The 19,428-nt window shown below is 44.8% G+C and overlaps 1 protein-coding gene across 2 annotated transcripts in view; it reads left to right on the plus strand.

Moving 5' to 3' along the window:
* The first annotated feature begins 10,836 nt into the window (after positions 1–10,836).
* LOC124016936 (transmembrane and coiled-coil domains protein 1-like) overlaps positions 10,837–19,428 on the plus strand; it is a 28,155-nt gene continuing 19,563 nt past the window's right edge. Inside the window, exon 1 of one of the 2 annotated variants that reach the window (XM_046332271.1) lies at positions 10,837–11,963. In XM_046332271.1, the coding sequence (XP_046188227.1) occupies positions 11,889–11,963 (75 nt within the window). In that variant the 5' untranslated portion in view covers positions 10,837–11,888. Of the gene's footprint in view, positions 11,964–18,473; positions 18,608–19,428 lie in introns of those variants that run through there. The other variant, XM_046332272.1, reaches the window with a different exon arrangement.

The following is a 19,428-nucleotide window of genomic DNA, read 5'->3' on the forward strand; positions in this document are numbered from 1 at the left end:
TCTCTACCCCTCCCCTTCTCTCTCTGTCTATTCTTCTCTCTCGATCCCCTCCCCTTCTCCCTCTTCTCTCTCAATCCCCTCCCCTTCTCTCTCTCTCTTCTCTCTCTACCCCTCCCCTTCACCCCCTCTGTCTCTTCTCTCTACCCCTCCCCTTCTCCCCCTCCCTCTTCTTCTCTCTCTACCCCCTCCCCTCCACCCTATTCTGTCTCTTCTTCTCTCTCTACCCCCTCCCCTTCACCCCATTCTGTCTCTTCTTCTCTCTCTACCCCCTCCCCTTCTTCCATTCTGTCTTCTCTCTCTACCCCCTCCCCTTCTCCCCCTCTGTCTCTTCTTCTCTCTACCCCCTCCCCCTCTGTCTCTTCTCTCTCTACCCTCTCCCCTTCTCCCCCTCTCTTCTTCTCTCTCTCTCTACCCCTCCCCTTCTCCCCCTCTGTCTCTTCTTCTTTCTCTACCCCCTCCCTTCACCCCATTCTGTCTCTTCTCTCTCTACCCCCCTTCTTCCATTCTGTCTTCTCTCTCTACCCCCTCCCCTTCTTCCATTCTGTCTTCTTTCTCTACCCCCTCCCCTTCTCCCCCTCTCTCTTCTCTCTCTACCCCCTCCCCTTCTTCCATTCTGTCTTCTCTCTCTACCCCCTCCCCTTCTTCCATTCTGTCTCTTCTTCTCTCTCTACCCCCTCCCCTTCTTCCATTCTGTCTCTTCTCCCTCTACCCCCTCCCCCTTCTTCCATTCTGTCTCTCTCTACCCCTCCCCTTCTTCCATTCTGTCTCCTCTCTCTACCCCCTCCCCTTCTGTATCTTCTCTCTACCCCCTCCCCTTCTTCCATTCTGTCTCTTCTCTCTCTACCCCCTCCCCTCTCCCCTCTCTCTTCTCTCTCTACCCCCTCCCCTTCTTCCATTCTGTCTCTTCTCTCTCTACCAGCCTCCCCTTCTTCCATTCTGTCTCTTCTCTCTACCCCCCTCTCTTCTCTCTCTACCCCCTCCCCTTCTCCCCCTCTGTCTCTCTCTACCCCTCCCCTTCACCCCTGTCTCTTCTCTCTCTACCCCCTCCCCCTCTGTCTCTTCTTCTCTCTCTACCCCCTCTGTCTCTTCTTCTCTCTCTACCCCCTCCCCTTCTTCCATTCTGTCTCTTCTTCTCTCTCTACCCCTCCCCTTCTTCCATTCTGTCTCTTCTCCCTCTACCCCTCCCCTTCTTCCATTCTGTCTTCTCTCTCTACCCCTCCCCTTCTTCCATTCTGTCTTCTCTCTCTACCCCCTCCCCTTCTTCCATTCTGTCTCTCTCTACCCCCTCCCCTTCTTCCATTCTGTCTCTCTCTACCCCCTCCCTTCTTCCATTCTGTCTCCTCTCTCTACCCCCTCCCCTTCTGTATCTTCTCTCTCTACTCCCTCCCCTTCTGTATCTTCTCTCTACCCCCTCCCCTTCTTCCATTCTGTCTCTTCTCTCTCTACCCCCTCCCCTTCTTCCATTCTGTCTCTTCTCTCTCTACCCCCTCCCCTTCTTCCATTCTGTCTCTTCTCTCTCTACCCCCTCCCCTTCTTCCATTCTGTCTCTTCTCTCTACCCCCCTCTCTTCTCTCTCTACCCCCTCCCCTTCTCCCCCTCTGTCTCTCTCTACCCCTCCCCTTCACCCCCTGTCTCTTCTTCTCTCTCTACCCCCTCCCCCTCTGTCTCTTCTTCTCTCTCTACTCCTCCCCTTCACCCCTCTGTCTCTTCTCTCTACCCCTCCCCTTCACCCCCTCTGTCTCTTCTCTCTACCCCTCTCCTTCACCCCCTCTGTCTCTTCTTCTCTCTCTACCCCCTCCCTTCTCCCCCTCTGTCTCTTTTCTCTCTACCCCCCCCCTCTCTCGCTCTTCCTCTCTAAACCAGACCCAACTTTATGCACTGGTACCCACAATGACCCAGCTGCTACAGTACACACTAGTCAGTCCTCCTGACCTACCATTTGGGAAGCCCTGTGCTAGATTTCTACACTTACATTACCTCTCCCAATGGTAGCCTGCAGTACTGTACAGTATCATCTAGAGGGCGCTGTAGACTCACTCTGCTCCCTGTCTCAAGTGTCCTGGCTTAGCTGGTGGTCCAGTTCACACTGTAACTCGTTGAACTGGTCAGAACTGGACTGGCTGAATCCTCCCACCAAACCCTCCCTATAGCTCACCTACCAGGGCTAATGAAGAAGGCCCAGCTGGGTCAATATTGGAGCACGAGTGGGCCATTAGGACCAGGAGAGGGGTGTTTGGGGGGCTGATCAAACCGTGTAGGGACTAAAGGTATTTACAGATTGTCCTAGTCTCTGTGTCTTCCTACCCATTAATAGGCTGGCAGGGTGTTGCGGCCAACACACTTCCCCTGCTATACACTGTATTGTACATGGCCAGCAAGGCATTATGGGATAGCGACCCCTCTTTATCTGTGTTGCATAATAAGGATGAGACGGGTTTAAACAGGTGTAAACAGGACCGGGTCTGGTAAATACTGACCATAACCACTAGGCACATACACACTTGTTTTACTATCCTTTGATTCCCTTTTAAAATCCTATATTCCCTAACCCCTAAACCTAACCCCAAACCTAACTCCTCAACCTCAAATTCTAACCCTAATTCTAACCCTAACTCCTCAACCTCAAATTCTAACCCTAATTCTAACCCTAACACTAAACCTAACTCCTAAGCTTAAAATAACCTTTATCCTTGTGGGGACTGGCGAAATGTCTCCACTTCGCCGAATGTTCCTTGTCTTACCATCCTTTTGAAGACAAAAACACACGTATGAGCATGCATAACCACACACTCAACAGGACACCTTAGCTCATACACATGGGCTGTATGTACAGGACTACTGACACACACCCATACTAGAGGAAACACACACGTATGAGCATGCATAACCACACACTCAACAGGACACCTTAGCTCATACACATGGGCTGTATGTACAGGACTACTGACACGCACCCATACTAGAGGAAACACACACACGTATGAGCATGCATAACCACACACTCAACAGGACACCTTAGCTCATACACATGGGCTGTATGTACAGGACTACTGACACACACCCATACTAGAGGAAACACACACGTATGAGCATGCATAACCACACACTCAACAGGACACCTTAGCTCATACACATGGGCTGTATGTACAGGACTACTGACACACACCCATACTAGAGGAAACACACACGTATGAGCATGCATAACCACACACTCAACAGGACACCTTAGCTCATACACATGGGCTGTATGTACAGGACTACTGACACACACCCATACTAGAGGAAACACAAAATCACCACCTTGCGACCGTCCCTGTAATCTGTGACAAGATGTGTCTCTTTAGCACACTGTAGGTAAACCTGTAGGAAATTCCCTATTGGTGAGTTGAGTCAGGGTCACTGTGTTCTAATCTACCACACTGTTACGAATCCCTTTTGTCCCGACAGTCTAGGGGGGATGGTAACGAGACCCGTAACATAACTCATGCAAATTATAATAGTGAAAAAGTAAAAGTGAGAACAAAATAACCACGACAACTGAAATCTACCGTCAAACTCTGGGTTTATTGTAAAACACACGGTAATGGGGGGAGCAGGACAAGGGGCTGAGCTGGACCCAAGGAAAGAAATAGTAAGTATTCAAAAACACCCAAGCTAGACTAGCCTACTTTAACAACAGCTAACTAACTAACCAAAAAAATACAGTGGGTGGTCCACCCAGTTCTAACTAGGGTATTTAACAAAGTTTACCTACGGGTAGTGTATGCCCATGGGCGACTTGTCTTGGTTCCCCCTTTTCCCACCAGCAAACAAACACCATAACCAAAAACAATACTCACAGGTGAGGACAAAGTGCTATGGAGGTGCTCAAACAAAAGAGAGGTTAATACACAACGAGAGAGTGAAACAGAGAGACCCACAGACATGGCATTTACAGAGAGATTGATCTCCACAGCAAACAACTGACAGGGTTTTTAACAAAGGGAAAAGAACGGTGATTGGGTAGGAAACAGGAGGTGTGTCTTCTGATTGCACCGAGGCACAGTGGCTAGGCCCAAAACCATTGCTAGATACAATCTGTGCTCTACTATGTTCACATGTTCAGACCAGCTCCTCAGAGCCTCCTTTATGGATCCAGTTTTTCATAGTGGGCATTGAAAACGTATTATTCACTTCAGAAGGTCGCTCCTATTCAATTCCATATCACCCGCCAGAGAACGGGACTGAGCAGTAAGCCTGTCATTTGCTGTTGGTGGTGTTTCTCTGATCTTGCTGTTTGGGTCGGCCATTAGAACCATGGCTGCGTCTCGTCCTTCAGTCATAAAGCCTCTAGTAATAATCTGCCCAGTGGTTTATGTAGCTCCTAGCCAACCCATTTATAGGAGAGGAGGGGCTGGGGAGCCTGTTCTCAATGGGGAGGATATTGTTTAGAGGGCCCTGAGATTGGGTCTCCTCTCCTAGGGGCTTGAGGACCAAACAAAGCTTTCACTCTTCTCCCTTTATGTAACCTCCAACACACACACCCATCCTGACAACTCATAACCTATCCACATGGTGGGGAGTGTATAGATCTCAGTCTGAGAGTCTGGGAGTGTATGGATCTCAGATTGTTCTCCGTTTATGTAACCTCCAACACACACACACCCATCCTGTCAACTCATAACCTATCCACATGGTGGGGAGTGTATGGATCTCAGTCTGAGAGTCTGGGAGTGTATGGATCTCAGTCTGAGAGTCTGGGAGTGTATGGATCTCAGTCTGAGAGTCTGGGAGTGTATGGATCTCAGTCTGAGAGTCTGGGAGTGTATGGATCTCAGTCTGAGAGTCCGGGAGTGTATGGATCTCAGTCTGAGAGTCTGGGAGTGTATGGATCTCAGTCTGGGAGTCTGGGAGTGTATGGATCTCAGTCTGAGAGTCCGGGAGTGTATGGATCTCAGTCTGAGAGTCTGGGAGTGTATGGATCTCAGTCTGGGAGTGTATGGATCTCAGTCTGAGAGTCTGGGAGTGTATGGATCTCAGTCTGGGAGTGTATGGATCTCAGATTGTTCTCCCTTTCCCTCACTCTCCCTCTCTTTCTCCCTATCCTTCTCTTTCGTAGTTGTCCTCTATCCCCTCCCTCCCTCCCTCCCTGTCTCTATTTATTTGACATGTTCTTCATTTTCCATCTTCTTTATGCCCTTCTTTCTTTCTCTCTTCCTTCTTCTCAGTCCAGGGCCTGTAACTGTTCTGTCTATGTTGTCCCTGGGTTTCTCTTTCTGGCATGTTCCACCCTGGCAGCTGTTCAGGACTTGCTTCTCTCTTTGGAATCAGAATGAGGAAGATGATCATTCTAGGTTGTGGTTGTGTTTCCTGGCTGAGGGCAGTCCTCTGGATTTCACATGCCCCAGAGCCTTCTATTCTGGAAAACATCACCTTGTACTCTGGAATCCAGAGCCTTCTATTTAGAGAGCCTCTGCTAAATGCTGCAAGCATCCTCTGTGTCATGACACTGTGGGGATATTATAGCCAGTGACGAATACATTTGGCTTCCTTTTCCAAATGAATGAAATCCAAATGAGTGTCCAACCTAAATCAGTCAGATGATTTAATGGTTTGTTCTGGTCTATTCAAATATTATTCTAGCTCAGCTTGTCTTTACACATACATTCTCATTCACTACGTGTGTGTGTCCAAATGGGTCAATGTTGTGGCTGCTGGATAAATATCCCAAAAGCCAATAAAATGAGACAGGGCTAAGGGAACAATGGCTAGCTATAGAATTAGGTTTTGTTTCTCCCTGGCCTGATAAACACACACACTTACAGCCTGTGAACAAAACAGTCCATTAAACACAGCTCTGTGTTTAGAGGGTAATTCCACTGTAGCAGAGTGATGCTGACTCAGATTTAACACTTTAATATGTATGCAAACAAAAACCAATGATTGCTAAGCTAAACCATACAACACTATGCACAAGGACGACTTTTAACCATTTCCGCTGAAAGTTTACAAAGACACATTTACTTGGGGGGGAAAAAAAGTAACAGAATGACGACACAAACAGTACAAACACAAAGTCATTCTGTTACCAAACTTTGCATCTGCGCTGTTCTTCATGTGTTACCTACCGTCCCACTATAAGGCCCTATTGGTTTGTGGCAGTAAACTCTCTCTTTGTCAGCAGTATCTGTATCTTATTGACCCAGTCCGGCTCTAGGATCAGATTTCCCTCCCCCAATCTCAACCTTATCTGTTCAGGGGGAATTATATCTGATTCTGTGTCAGTGGTTAGGGGAAACTTCACCCACTCCCATTCATGCAGCACCTGAGGGAGGTGACCCATAGTGACTGCTTCAGGAGCACTTCAGCTATACGCTTCACTGTGGTGACATAGCTACTCTGCCATTTATGGTAGTGCCACCAAGGAATGTCGCTAAAGAATGTCCTGTCTTATGGACTCTCTTTTGAATGCCTTTGGCTTGTTTTACAGAATGACTAAATAGTTCCTGAGTCACTCAAAAGACCTGGATATTCCCTGGGTTACATTGATAGCTGCTCAAGTAGCTTGGTCTCCTAAGAGACAGACCTGGGACTGCAACGGCACTCAATTCAGCTGTGGAGAATGTATGTGATGTCAGCTCTGAAAGCATCTGGAAACCAGTTAGGTCAGTCAGACTCCAGAACTGGTCTTTCACTGACTGATAGATTGACACATATTAATGAGAAAAGACGAGAAAGCATTTCTGTTAGTTTGTTTGTTTGATTGTTCTGTATAAAGTGTATGTGATCACGTTCCTCATTTTCTTTTCATATAGTGGGGGGGGCTTAAAATACCCATAAGTCCCCACAAGGATAGTAAAACAAGAACATGTATGCCTTGTGGGGACATTTACCACATCCCAATGAGGACAAAGGCTATTTTAAGCTTGGGGGTTAGGTTTAGGGTTAGTGTTAGAATTAGTGTTAGGGTAAGGGGTTAGGTTTAGGGTTTGGGTTAAGGTTAGGGTAAGGGTTAGGTTTATGTTAGGTGTTAGGGAAATGAGGAATTTTAATGGAAATATATTTTAGGTCCCCACGAGGATAGAAGAACATAACTGTGTGTGTGTGTGTGTGTGTGTGTGTGTGTGTGTGTGTGTGTGTGTGTGTGTGTGTGTGTGTGTGTGTGTGTGTGTGTGTGTGTGTGTGTGTGTGTGTGTGTGTGTGTGTGTGTGTGTGTGTGTGTGTGTGTGTGTGTGTGTGTGCGGGCATAAGTATGTGTGTATGTATGTTTAAGTAGGCCCTTTGTACCAGGCCAGCTCACCTTGTTTGACTGAAGAGATAACACCTGTTCTGTAATGATGTTGAACAGCACTTGGGCAATTCCACGCTAACGGAATTATGATTTCAGATTTTTCTCTTTCAAGTGTATTCCAACACTAAAAACCATTGATTTCAAAGTTTAACAAACCATACAACTCTATGCACTTGAACTACTTTGAACCATCTACACAGAAAATGTCACAAAAACACATTTATGGGAAGAACTGTGCGGATACAAAGTCTGGTCCCCCTCAGGTCTTTATGCGACCACGTTTTACAAAAACCTCTAAATATCTGCTCAGAATTAAGGTTCAAAGATGTCGGCAGAAGGAATGGGGTGTGATATGACACCTTGAGTTTAAAATGAACTACAGTATGTGAAGTGGATTTACATTCGGTAATGGGATTATGGTAACGGAATTACATCATGGAGCCCTGATCTGTACAAAGCAGAAGTGCATAATTATGAATATCATTCTGTTCGTGGCGATTTATCCTAAATAGGTACCCAAAGGTTGAAATATGCAATATACTTAATTTGCATATTTGGGCATTCTTCTACATACGAGCTATTATTGTAATGAGCTTCGCCCCAAACAAGACCACATTTGGTTGGTTTGGTCCAGACCAAATCTGAAACAATCATAGACATCTATGTTTCATAAGTTTGAACATCACAGTAAAGCACAGTAGAGTACAGTAGAGTAAGTAAGGTAAAGTAGATATGTTCAGTAAGGTACAGTAAAGTAGATATGTTCAGTAGAGTATAATACAGTACATTATACTGTACTCTACTCTAACATGTCCTACTCTACTTTTCTTTACTGTACAGTTATGTTCTGTACTGTTCTCAACTGTACAGTGCTGTCCAAACTTTTTAAACATAGTTGTCTATGATTGGTTAAGATTTGGCCCGGCCAGGGTGGACTGACCAAATTTAAACTACTTTTCAACATCCATGGACGTGCTGGGAGAGTTGACATTAATTGGAGAGAGAAGAGAGAGAAATAGAGTGGGAGAGAGAGATGGAGAGAGAGATGGAGGGGTTTTCCAGACTGTTGTCACACCCTTGCTTTGACCACCAGACGACAGAAAGAGAAAGAAAACAGTTATGAGCTGAACATAACAGGTTGCCAGTGGAAGGGAGGACAGTAGCAGGTGACCCAACTGTGGTTTGGGATGACTATGATTTCCCATTGTAGCCAATTTAACTGCAGTCATTTTCTGTAATTCCGGTATATCGATTTGGTTACAGAGTTTTAATCACTTAATAATTAATAAACAAATCTGATATCAGTAAAAACACGACTACTATTTGATAGGTCTACCTTTACTTTTGACTTCTGTGAACTTTCCTTATCCTCCCTCAAGAAATTTGAAAATATCTTAAATATATGTGGGTTTTTGGTAACGGAATAACAAGGCACAAGGCAAAGTTTCTTAAATTTACAGAAGGCAAATAGTTTCTCCAAAACAAAGTATAAGTGTTGATATTAGTTGGCAGGGGTCTTCAACATTTATTGTGTTTTGATTTATTTCTGATACCTTTTTAAGCCTTTTTCTGGTAGGTGTTTTATAAGACCCCTTTTCCATCTGTTTGACCAGAAATCAAAGCATTTGGTTATTCCACATTTTTAGGGTGGAAAATTGTTGAAAAATGTATATGCCTTAATAATAAACTCTTAGCTTTCATTTGACACCCAATTTGAAATGCTCCTCTAAACGTCATGTTGGTGCTCAGGGGTCCTTTTACATGGAAATGCACCACTTCAGAGGCTTGAATGAATGGTCGTCGTTGACCGTGGATAGCAGATAAAGAGAATATTGCTTTAGTGATGGTGTCACGTTCTGACCATAGTTCTGGTATTTTATTTTTTGTTTTACTATGGTCAGGTTGTGAGTTGGGGTGGGCAGTCTATGTTTGTTTTTCTATGTTGGTTTTTGTGTTCGGCCTAGTATGGTTCTCAATCAGAGGCAGGTGTCGTTAGTTGTCCCTGATTGAGAATCGTACTTAGGTAGTCTGGGTTTCACTTTCGGTTTGTGGGTGTTTGTTTCCTTGTGAGTGTTTGTTTCCGTGTGAGTGTTTGTTTCCGTGTGGGTGTTTGTTTCCGTGTGAGTGTTTGTTTCCGTGTGGGTGTTTGTTTCCATGTGGGTGTTTGTTTCCGTGTGAGTGTTTGTTTCCGTGTGGGTGTTTGTTTCCGTGTGGGTGTTTGTTTCCCTGTGAGTGTTTGTTTCCGTGTGAGTGTTTGTTTCCGTGTGAGTGTTTGTTTCCCTGTGAGTGTTTGTTTCCGTGTGAGTGTTTGTTTCCGTGTGAGTGTTTGTTTCCGTGTGAGTGTTTGTTTCCATGTGAGTGTTTGTTTCCGTGTTAGTGTTTGGGCCACACGGTACTGTTTTGGTTTTGTTAATTCACGTTATTGTTTTGATTCAGTATTTAGTGCTTTCTTTAATTAAAGTCATCATGAACAATTACCACGCTGCGCTTTGGTCCAATCCTTACACCTCCTCAGACGAAAAGGAGGAAAGCCGTTACAGATGGGCAGTTTGACAGTAGGCCTGTCTGTGTCTTTGGTAATAGTGCAGGGGGGTTGATTTATAAAGCCTGCAAGCAGCCATGTGCCCACTTTCATTCATTACACACACACACACACACACACACACACACACACACACACACACACACACACACACACACACACACACACACACACACACACACACACACACACACACACACACACACACACACACACACACACACACACACACACACACAGAACCCTCAGAATAACTGAGGCCTACTCTTATGTAAGCTGCCTTTCCCCTCTAGCCTCTCTCTCTCTCTCTCTGGGTGTGGGTCCCTCCATTCCCTCCCTTCCTCCCTCCCCACAGTCCCTCATTAAAGCCTTTTATTCATCCCCCTGCCCTCCCTTCTCCTTCTCTCTCCATCCTCCTCTCCCTCCCTCAATTCATTTCTGTACAGAGGCTCTTTGGCAGCCCCCCCCCCCCCCCCCCTGCTTTTCCCCGTACGTGCCCCGCTTCGCTTCTCCCCCTAATTGGTTGTGAGCCATTGGTATACAAACACACACACACACACACTTCTGCATTACAGTCTTGTTGGTCATATGACTGTATAATCTGAAAAGGGGTTTATGGTGTAGCTGTTTTTCAGCTAAAACTGATTATGTTTCCTCAGATAGAAAACCTAGTCAGCCTTAATCAAATGAACAACACTGGTTTTGTTTAGTACTGTGACATCATGTTTTCTACAGTATGTGGAATGTGGATGTGTGTTGAGTAACATCAGGCCCAGTGGCAGTATCCAGTAGGAACAGAGATGATATCATAGGCTTCTGATGCAAGGCTAATTGGGATTTCAGGCAGATGATTTTCTAAGAGATGTGTTAAAATGAAAGCCGGGCATTCTGACTGTGAGAGTTGATTGGCTGAGAATTTAATTTAATCAAAGCTCATTGGTCGTGGTATGCAGGCTATGTGAGGTAGTTGTTTTCAGTGTGCTTGCCGTCAGTGCTCATTGGCTGTGACAGTGAACCTGTGGAAGATAATTGGCTCAGCCTTGACAGTTTGTTTCTACCCTTATGAGATGTTTCCTCCATCAGATAGCCAACTGCGGAATTTCACTGGCCCAAAAACTGTGTCAGAATAAAATACTTTCCTTCTTCACCCCTTCCCTTTTTGCTCGCTCCCTCTCTCACTTCCCTCTCTCCCTCCCTCTTGTTCTTTCGCTCACACACACAGTGACAGCTCCTGGAGGGCTCTTTTCTCCTCCCTGCTCCCTCGATCCCCTCACATCCGTCCTCGGGGGCTGTCTTTCTCTCTTTTTCTTCCTCAGCAGATTTTACACCCTGTGGACTCTGAAAACTTAACCCTGCGTTCAAACTGCAGTCAACTCTGCCTTCGGTTAACCCTACGTTCAATCTTCTGTCAGTCCTTCCTTCAGTTAACCCTGCGTTCAAACTGCAGTCAACTTTATTCAGTTCAACTGTCACTTCTTGTCATTCCGAGCCTTCATCAGGACCACCCGACGCTGTGAGGAGTACTTGTTCTTCCAGGAGCGCTGTGCCCTATGGTGTTGTGTTCGCTGAAGCATGTGTGTGTGTGCTCCATAGGCTTGGTGTTAGCTGGACTCTCTCTCTTCTCTGTAGGCTGTGTGATCAGTGAAGCATGGATTCAGCAGAGCTGCTGCTCTATCAGTCTCTCAGGCTGCCAGCAGGACAGGCTGATAGCAGGACAGGCTGATAGCAGGGTCTCCTAGGGCTCTGGACTCCGTGGTGACTGTGGTCTCTGGATTTCATTCTCTGTCTGAAAGTGGGGACTGGTGTTGGATGGGCTGGTTGAACAGTGGACTCTGCTTCTGATGAAGGCCCTGTGCTGGACAGTGGACTCTGCCTCAGTGGACCAGCCTTGATACATTCCTTTGGCTTCTTTGTCTAGTGGACCTTAGACCCTCTTTTTTTATTCCCTGCGTGAAGTAGACTTTGTTCCAAGAGGACCTGTTAGTGAGTCTGTCCAATGTGGCTGTGGCCATCTCCTATGGGCCAGACTGATGCCTCCTTTCCCTCTGAGGTGTCAATGAGGCTGTGTGAGGCTCCATGCACCCCCCCATCATGGAGGTCATCTTCAACCTGATAACTGCTGACCCCTCCCCACCTCCTTCCCCCACAACCGTGAGTCTCCATCTGTATACAGCACGTGCCTGTGTGTGTGTTCATCTATGGACCTCACAGCATGTGCACGTACATCTCTAAATGTTGTCGTTCATTATATATGCATGTGTTCACATCCATGTGGGTATCCCTCCAAATGCAGCGTCTATGAGTGTTAATGTGTCGACAATGTGTCAAAGTGTCCTTGCATTACATGAACCAGTACATACCCATGTTGAAATCCTAACAGCGCATTTGATTTAAAAGCTGTGAGTTGCGGGTAGAGACCAGAGGCCTGTACTGAGAGGCTTTGAGAGGACGTCATGGGGACTGAAAGCCTGTGTTGTGATGGCTGGGCTGGCCTAAGCCATAATGTTTCAACAGGCTCCCAGTTTAGTTTAGTCTTGTGTGGTTTTTTTCCTGTTGGAAGTGGACACAACAGGCTTTTCTCCCAGACCCTCTGAATTCCTCCACACAACAAAAGTTAGCTGCTGGTGAGCTTGGTGTGTGTGTGTGTAAATCACTGCATGCCCAGCGTCACACAGAGTTATGTAATTGTCCCTAGCTATTGAATGGACCTCATTGTTGTCCGATTGGAACCCCTTAAAGGCACACAAAAAGCGGATTTCCATTCAAAACTGTCCTTCCTCAATATCAGAGCTGCTTAATTTGGCAGGGCTGGGTGGGAACTGAGACCATCGGGAAAGAAGAGGAGAGGAGGAAAAAGGGAAGAAAAGAGCAAAGAGAGTATAGATCTGGAAGAAGAGCAGAAGAGGGATGAAGAGAGGAGAAGGGAAGAGAGGAGGAGAGTCATGAAGACTGGGGGAGTGGAGAACGGGAGAGGAGAGGCATTGGGAACTTGTGTTGATGAGTTTGGCTTGCACTGCTCTAGAGAGGGGAATTCCAGATTCTTAGCCCAACACAGTGTCTCCCAGTCTGCCAACTCATAGTGAGCTATGCAGTAAGATCTCCCTAGTCCTAGAATAGCCCTACACTGTAAGGTCTGCTGTGTACATTCTACTGCTAAATCATTTATTAAGATCATTTTGACATGGAACACTCACATGCTCTGATGTTCTAGCTAGACTTAATTCAGGTGTCCTGAGGTCTTGGCACACTCACACACTCACACACACACACACACACACACACACACACACACACACACACACACACACACACACACACACACACACACACACACACACACACACACACACACACACACACACACACACACACACACACACACACACACACACACACACACACACACACACACACACACACACATCAGTCTTGTCAGTTCTAATCACTCCTATCAGATCTGTGGTCTCTCTGAGTCAAGAATAGACCCACATTCACAAAACATGGACAAACTTTCCTTAACCTGTGAAGGTTTCATTGAAACATATTGTATCTTATCAATTTTTGAGAAACAAAGCCGATATGACAGAGAGGTTGAGTGAATAATGTTATTGTGGATCCTTTGTGTCTCTGTAAATCTTTTGGGCTGTTTACCAGAACAGTTAGGAGGACGGAGTTTATTTGTTGTGTTTGGTGTCATGACTGAGTGATCAAGTTTCAGCTGGATTAATCATACTGTAATTAAAGATTGGTTTCTATGGCAACCCATAAGATTATGTTCATTTCCCAGCGTTATCAGATGCAAACATGTTGAATGAAGAAGTGCCAGAATTTCTCATTAGCACACACAAACATATGGACATAAAAACTGCCAAATATGCAAAGCAAGGCTAAAGAACGTAACATGTAATGCGAGGTAAAGACCACCCTCAAGACTAGATCAGTATAAAAGACCACAGGACTCATTTATCAACCATGCATATGCTCAAATCTGTGCGGAAACTATTTCCACGCGGTGTGAGATAAATCAATATGAATGTTTGCTTGAGAGTGTGTGTAAATTTACTCAAAGACATTATTATGCATAGGCACAGAGCCAAGTGGTGGGAAAGGGAACTGCTTGTCAAACGTACCTTAGTGAATGGGGAAAATATATGTTGAAATTGTGAGTAATAATAAAAATATTTTTTAAGTGATTTCATTATATTTCCATTGTGGTTTCATGCAACATATTGTGACAGGTTATATCATTTTATTTGACCACTTCTGTGCATTTGTTACAATAATCATCCATATGAAGTGCAGTAATTTGTTAAATTAGAGGCACGTGTGAAAGTGAAACCATTGAAATGCTATAAAAGACAGAGATAATGAGAAATCAAATGAGATGAGATGGCTGATCTTGCTCTGTTGAAAGATTTGGCATGTAACAGAGATGGTTGATCTTGCTCTGTTTTGGCAATTCACAGAGAGCCTGTTTTTAGAGACAGGTGGGACTTTTTTTGCAGAAGGTACAGATTGACTCATCAGATATCGTTTCCAAAACCAATCTTTAAGGATTGTTGCGAGGATTTAAGACCTACTTTAGAAAGGCACATGTCATTCCGGTGCACATCCAAGTGCTAATCAACCATCAGGTTTTTGGCAAAGTGCACTTTGATCGGCATCTTACAGCCCTCGATAAACCAATGTTTTGGATGCAATCATCAGCAAAATGAACAGTTACATACAATTTCCATACACCATCGCACAACAGGTTGAAGTCTAGGCTTTTGCTTGCCATTCATGGGTTCCCAAATACAAATGGAGCAATGATTGGTTATGTGATGCGCAAAAGACACTGCTGAATGTGGTGGTCAGGTGGAACGCATGACTCGTTCATCCTGCAGAACAGCAATGATGACCTATAGGCCTACACTCTTAGAAAAAAGGAGCTATCTAGAACCTAAAAGGGTTATTTGGCTATCCCCTTAGGATAACCATTTGAAGAACACTATTTGGTTCCAAGTAGAACACTTTAGGTTCCAGGTAGAATCCTTTTTGGTTCCATGCAGAACCCTTTCCACAGGTTCTACCTGGAGCTAAAAAGGGTTCTACGTAGAGCCAAAAAAGGTTATTCTATGGGGACAGCCAAATAAACTTTTTGGAACCCTTTTTTCTAAGAGTGTGTGATGTCTCTGGCCATCTGCAGGCTTAGGTTTAGTGCATGTATCACACTTATCAGAGCATACAGCAAGGGGAACCCAGAAGATCATTGTACCTCCACTGCATGTGAGATTGTGAGGGAAACCCAAGGAGAGAACACAGGATACCCCCAGGCTGGAAATGAAACATTGTACAGTAACTAAGGTAAATCTCTGTTAATTACCCTAACGCTCAAACCCACCTGCACACTCAATGACCTGACTGCTAAAGAGAGAGAGAGAGATGTTGACATTCCAAACAGTTTAAGCCCAGGTGTAAAGTTGACCAAAGTCATGCTTTAATACAGTTTATTCTAAATATACATATGCAGTAGAATTTCATAACTGATATTTATTCAAGCCTCATGACCCAGCTTCATATCCATATCTTAACAAGGATTTCACATTCACATGATTATGCAAGATCTACACTTGAATCACTTTCTCTACACATCTAGACTTCAACTAAACATGCTTAAATTCAATCTCCCACTTACTGTAAGACACGGTCCTGACCTGCGGGGTTGGTATGTGGTCCTACCGCGTGCGGTGTGTGTTTTATAAACATTAGTGTTGTGTGTGTGTGTGTGTGTGTGTGTGTGTGTGTGTGTGTGTGTGTGTGTGTGTGTGTGTGTGTGTGTGTGTGTGTGTGTGTGTGTGTGTGTGTGTGTGTGTGTGTGTGTGTGTGTGTGTGTGTGTGTGTGTGTGTGTGTGTGTGTGTGTGGGATTATGACATTTCCCAGGCCTGTGGTGGATCTTTGTAAGCCAGTCCTGGTTTCTTAGGGTGCTGACCTGCTTTGCCTGGATCAGTAGCTGTTACACAACCAACCAGTCCCTGGACAAACAGGCACACCCTGTTAGGGAGGCTGGGGGAAGGTTTGGGTGGACCCCGGCCCACAGATGAACACTAATCTTATGAGTATCTGGTTGACCTGCCTGATGGACACCAGGAAAGACCCCTAATGGCTTCTGGGTAATTTACATCTTAGTCATTTAGCAGACGCTCTTATCCAGAGTGACTTACAATTAGTGCATTACATCTAAAGATACCTAGGTGGGACAACCACATATCACACCTTTGACAAGGCTAAGTGGGAGCTGACCTCCCATAGGGGTGGGGCAGACAAGAGACCAGAGGTGGCAGAACAGAGTACCCGGGTTGGGATGTAGGGTTTGAGTATAGCCTGACGGTAGGGAGGGGCATTTGCCCTTGCTGCTCTGTAGCCAAGCACCAGGGTCTTGAAGAAGGTTGAACCCCAGGCGGCTTGTGGCGTTCTGGATAAGTTGCAAGGGTTTGATGTCACAAGCGGGGAGCCCAGGCAACAGAGAGATGCTGACGTGAGAGGCCATCTCCAGATCCACCCCATGTCAGATATTTACTCATCTGGGGCCTCATTTATCAATATTGCCTATTCTAAAATACTACTTACAAATGGAATAGAATATTAGTACACAATGAAAAAGTGTGATTTATTAAACAATCCTACAAGCATCATACGCACACCAGTAGGAGATAACTATTGATAAATATAAATTGTTCTCAGCCTCAGTTCTTGTCCACAACCTTGACTATTTTAATTCCAAAACACCTCTAATTAAACCTATATGGTCAAAATCATCCATTTAAAGCCTGTGGGAATATACAACACCATATCATGAAATACAATGGTGCAACCAAAAAAAGATAACAAAAAAAACTTTTAAGAGACTTAAAGAGAGGTGCTAGTGTCAGTGATTGAATACAACCAAAAGGTTTTATTTGGCTCGCTCAGTTGTGGCTTGACCAGTAAAAATATAACATAGCTACAAAGAGAGGACCATTAGGACAATTGAAGTTGCTTTAGCAATGGTAAATATACCTCAAATGAGTAGGCAACACTCACCAATCAGCCATCCATCCTCAACAACTCCCTCCTGTACACTCTTAGAAAAAAGGTGCTATCAAAACCCTTAAAGGGTTCTTTGGCTGTACCCATAAGTGAACCCATTGAAAACCATTTTTGGTTGCAGGTACAACCCTTTTGGGTTCCATGTAGAACCCCTTTTACAGAGGCTTCTACATGGAACCAAACAGGGTTCTATCTAGAACCCAAAAGGGTTCTCCTATGGGGACAGCGGAAGAATCCTTTTGGAACCCTTTTTTCTAAGAGTGCAGATAATGCACGTGAAATGGGGAACTGCAATTCACTTCGATTTTTGCACTTACCCACTTACTGGTATGTGCACTGATAAGGAATCAACTTATGGCTGACGCGTTAGTTAGGCCAGGGCTACAGGGAATAAATAGGTCCAATCTATGACACACATACTCTATATCACACCATATCATGTACACTATATCATATTGGAACATATGATGCAGTCAGAGATAAACTTTGCACTATAATCTGAACTGTATGTGCTGTGTGCATGTGTGCTGTGTACAGACAGAGATATACTCCGTCTAGGTGTAAACAGTAAGGTGTGCTCGTCACAGTTGTATTGAGTTTGGAGTGAGTATATTTTCTCAGTGGCCAAGTACATCTATCAAGCTCTCTCTTTCTCTTTTTCACTCTCTTTCTCTCTCTCTCTCCCTTCCTTCCGCTCTCTGAGGAGATGTTGGCTCAGACTCGGATCATATCTAAATGACTGAATTTCACACTCCAGATTAGTTTCATAACCTTTTACCCCTTGCTTCTGTGGATCAGATGGAACACTGTCACTATGGTAATGTGTTCTGAGTTGGTGTGGATCTCTAGGGCATTTGGAGGAATCTGTTTTTATACAGCCCTTATTAGAGTCTGTCCTCCCTTCCTTCTAGCTCATAAATTGTTTATCAAGATAAAATGTAGGTCATACTCTGATAGAGGAGATGGGCATTATGGAATAATGACAGATTATCATGCTCCTTTTGCTGGTGTGTGTGTGTGTGTGTGTGTGTGTGTGTGTGTGTGTGTGTGTGTGTGTGTGTGTGTGTGTGTGTGTGTGTGTGTGTGTGTGTGTGTGTGTGTGTGTGTGTGTGTGTGTGTGTGTGTGTGTGTGTGTGTGTGTGTGTGTGTGTGAGAGAGATATCCCCATGCGTTCTTCCATCTGTACCACCTATATAGTCTTGCTTAGTGTGCATTTTTGGCCAGGTTTATGGGAGTGGATGGATTACTCCTGTGCCAGTCTGTGAGTGTCTCTGAGCTCCTCCTTATCACAGGGAAGCTTGTATCTCTGCGTTGCTTTTAGGGAACTCTAGGTTCACTGTGGTCAGCTGACTCAACCATTGCTTGCCCTCTCTCCTTTATCTATCTCATAGTTAGAGGCCAGATAGTTATTTTAGTGGGCCGTTTCCAAGGCCACAATTAACCCGTGTCATCATATCTTTGATCTCACTTCTGCAGTTAAAGATATGTAGCCTAGTCTTATCATTGATGACGCACTAGTAGCCTATTGTATGGGGGGGCACTGTACTGAGCGGTATATGAAAAGCTTGGGCCTCGTGATCATATTCCAGGTGGCTGAGACTGATGAGTGGAGTAGTTGGTGAGATGCAGCAGTGACCATGATGTTGCGTCAATAGTGTTCATAATGGATATTGGACAAACGGATGATCTAGATAAAGGCCTATGGATTCTCAACAGAACACATCATGTAAGTATATGCGTTATTGTAACATTGACTTGTAAAATGCCCCTACCCAGGTCACTAGTCAAAATCTAAAAACAAGTAGATATGTGGTGCCAGTCAAATGCGTTAAATGTAACATTCGATGCCATTGCTGCCCTACTCTACCCACACGGCAGAAAAGTGTTCTCTGATTCATATCCTTGTCAGTCGGTGGCGTGACTCAATTGGGACTTTTCACTTCAGCTCAGGGCCGGCTCCAGGCATAAGCGACAATTAGCTTAGGAACAATTAGCTCAGTCGGGGTCTCAACTTACTGCTGAGAGTTAGAATAGTAGAATACATAAGGTGTAAATTCAGAATGTGGTTGTGCATCATCAGTTTTTCTCTTGTTTTGTCAGTCACTCAATTAGCCATGTCAGCTAACAATTCTTACATTGGTAAGTTAGTCTAGCCAGTTATCTGAACTTGTAGTAATCATGGCTGAATACTGAGCGGGCACGCATGGCATGTGCCCAGGGGCCCTGACCTCCAGGGGGCTCTCATTGATTTTGTAAGTCACTCTCACTCAGATATCATTAACATGGCATAAGTCATTGCAAAATGAGTAGAATTAGTTAATTTTCCCCATAGCAAAATGAGTAGAATTTCTGTCCTCCTAATAACATGCTTGTTTTCTTCTTGGGCCATTAAGTACTCATTATAAGATTTATCATTGGTTTAGTTACCTATCTGAGTAATCACGACATAGAGGCTGCTGAAGGCCTATGGCAGGGATCATCAACTAGATTCAGCTGCGGGGTTTTTTTTCCTTCTGCAAGACTGCAGACTGCAGATTGACTGCAAGA

Source organism: Oncorhynchus gorbuscha, unplaced genomic scaffold (genome assembly GCF_021184085.1).
Source record: "Oncorhynchus gorbuscha isolate QuinsamMale2020 ecotype Even-year unplaced genomic scaffold, OgorEven_v1.0 Un_scaffold_1227, whole genome shotgun sequence".
In the NCBI taxonomy this organism is placed as follows: domain Eukaryota; kingdom Metazoa; phylum Chordata; class Actinopteri; order Salmoniformes; family Salmonidae; genus Oncorhynchus; species Oncorhynchus gorbuscha.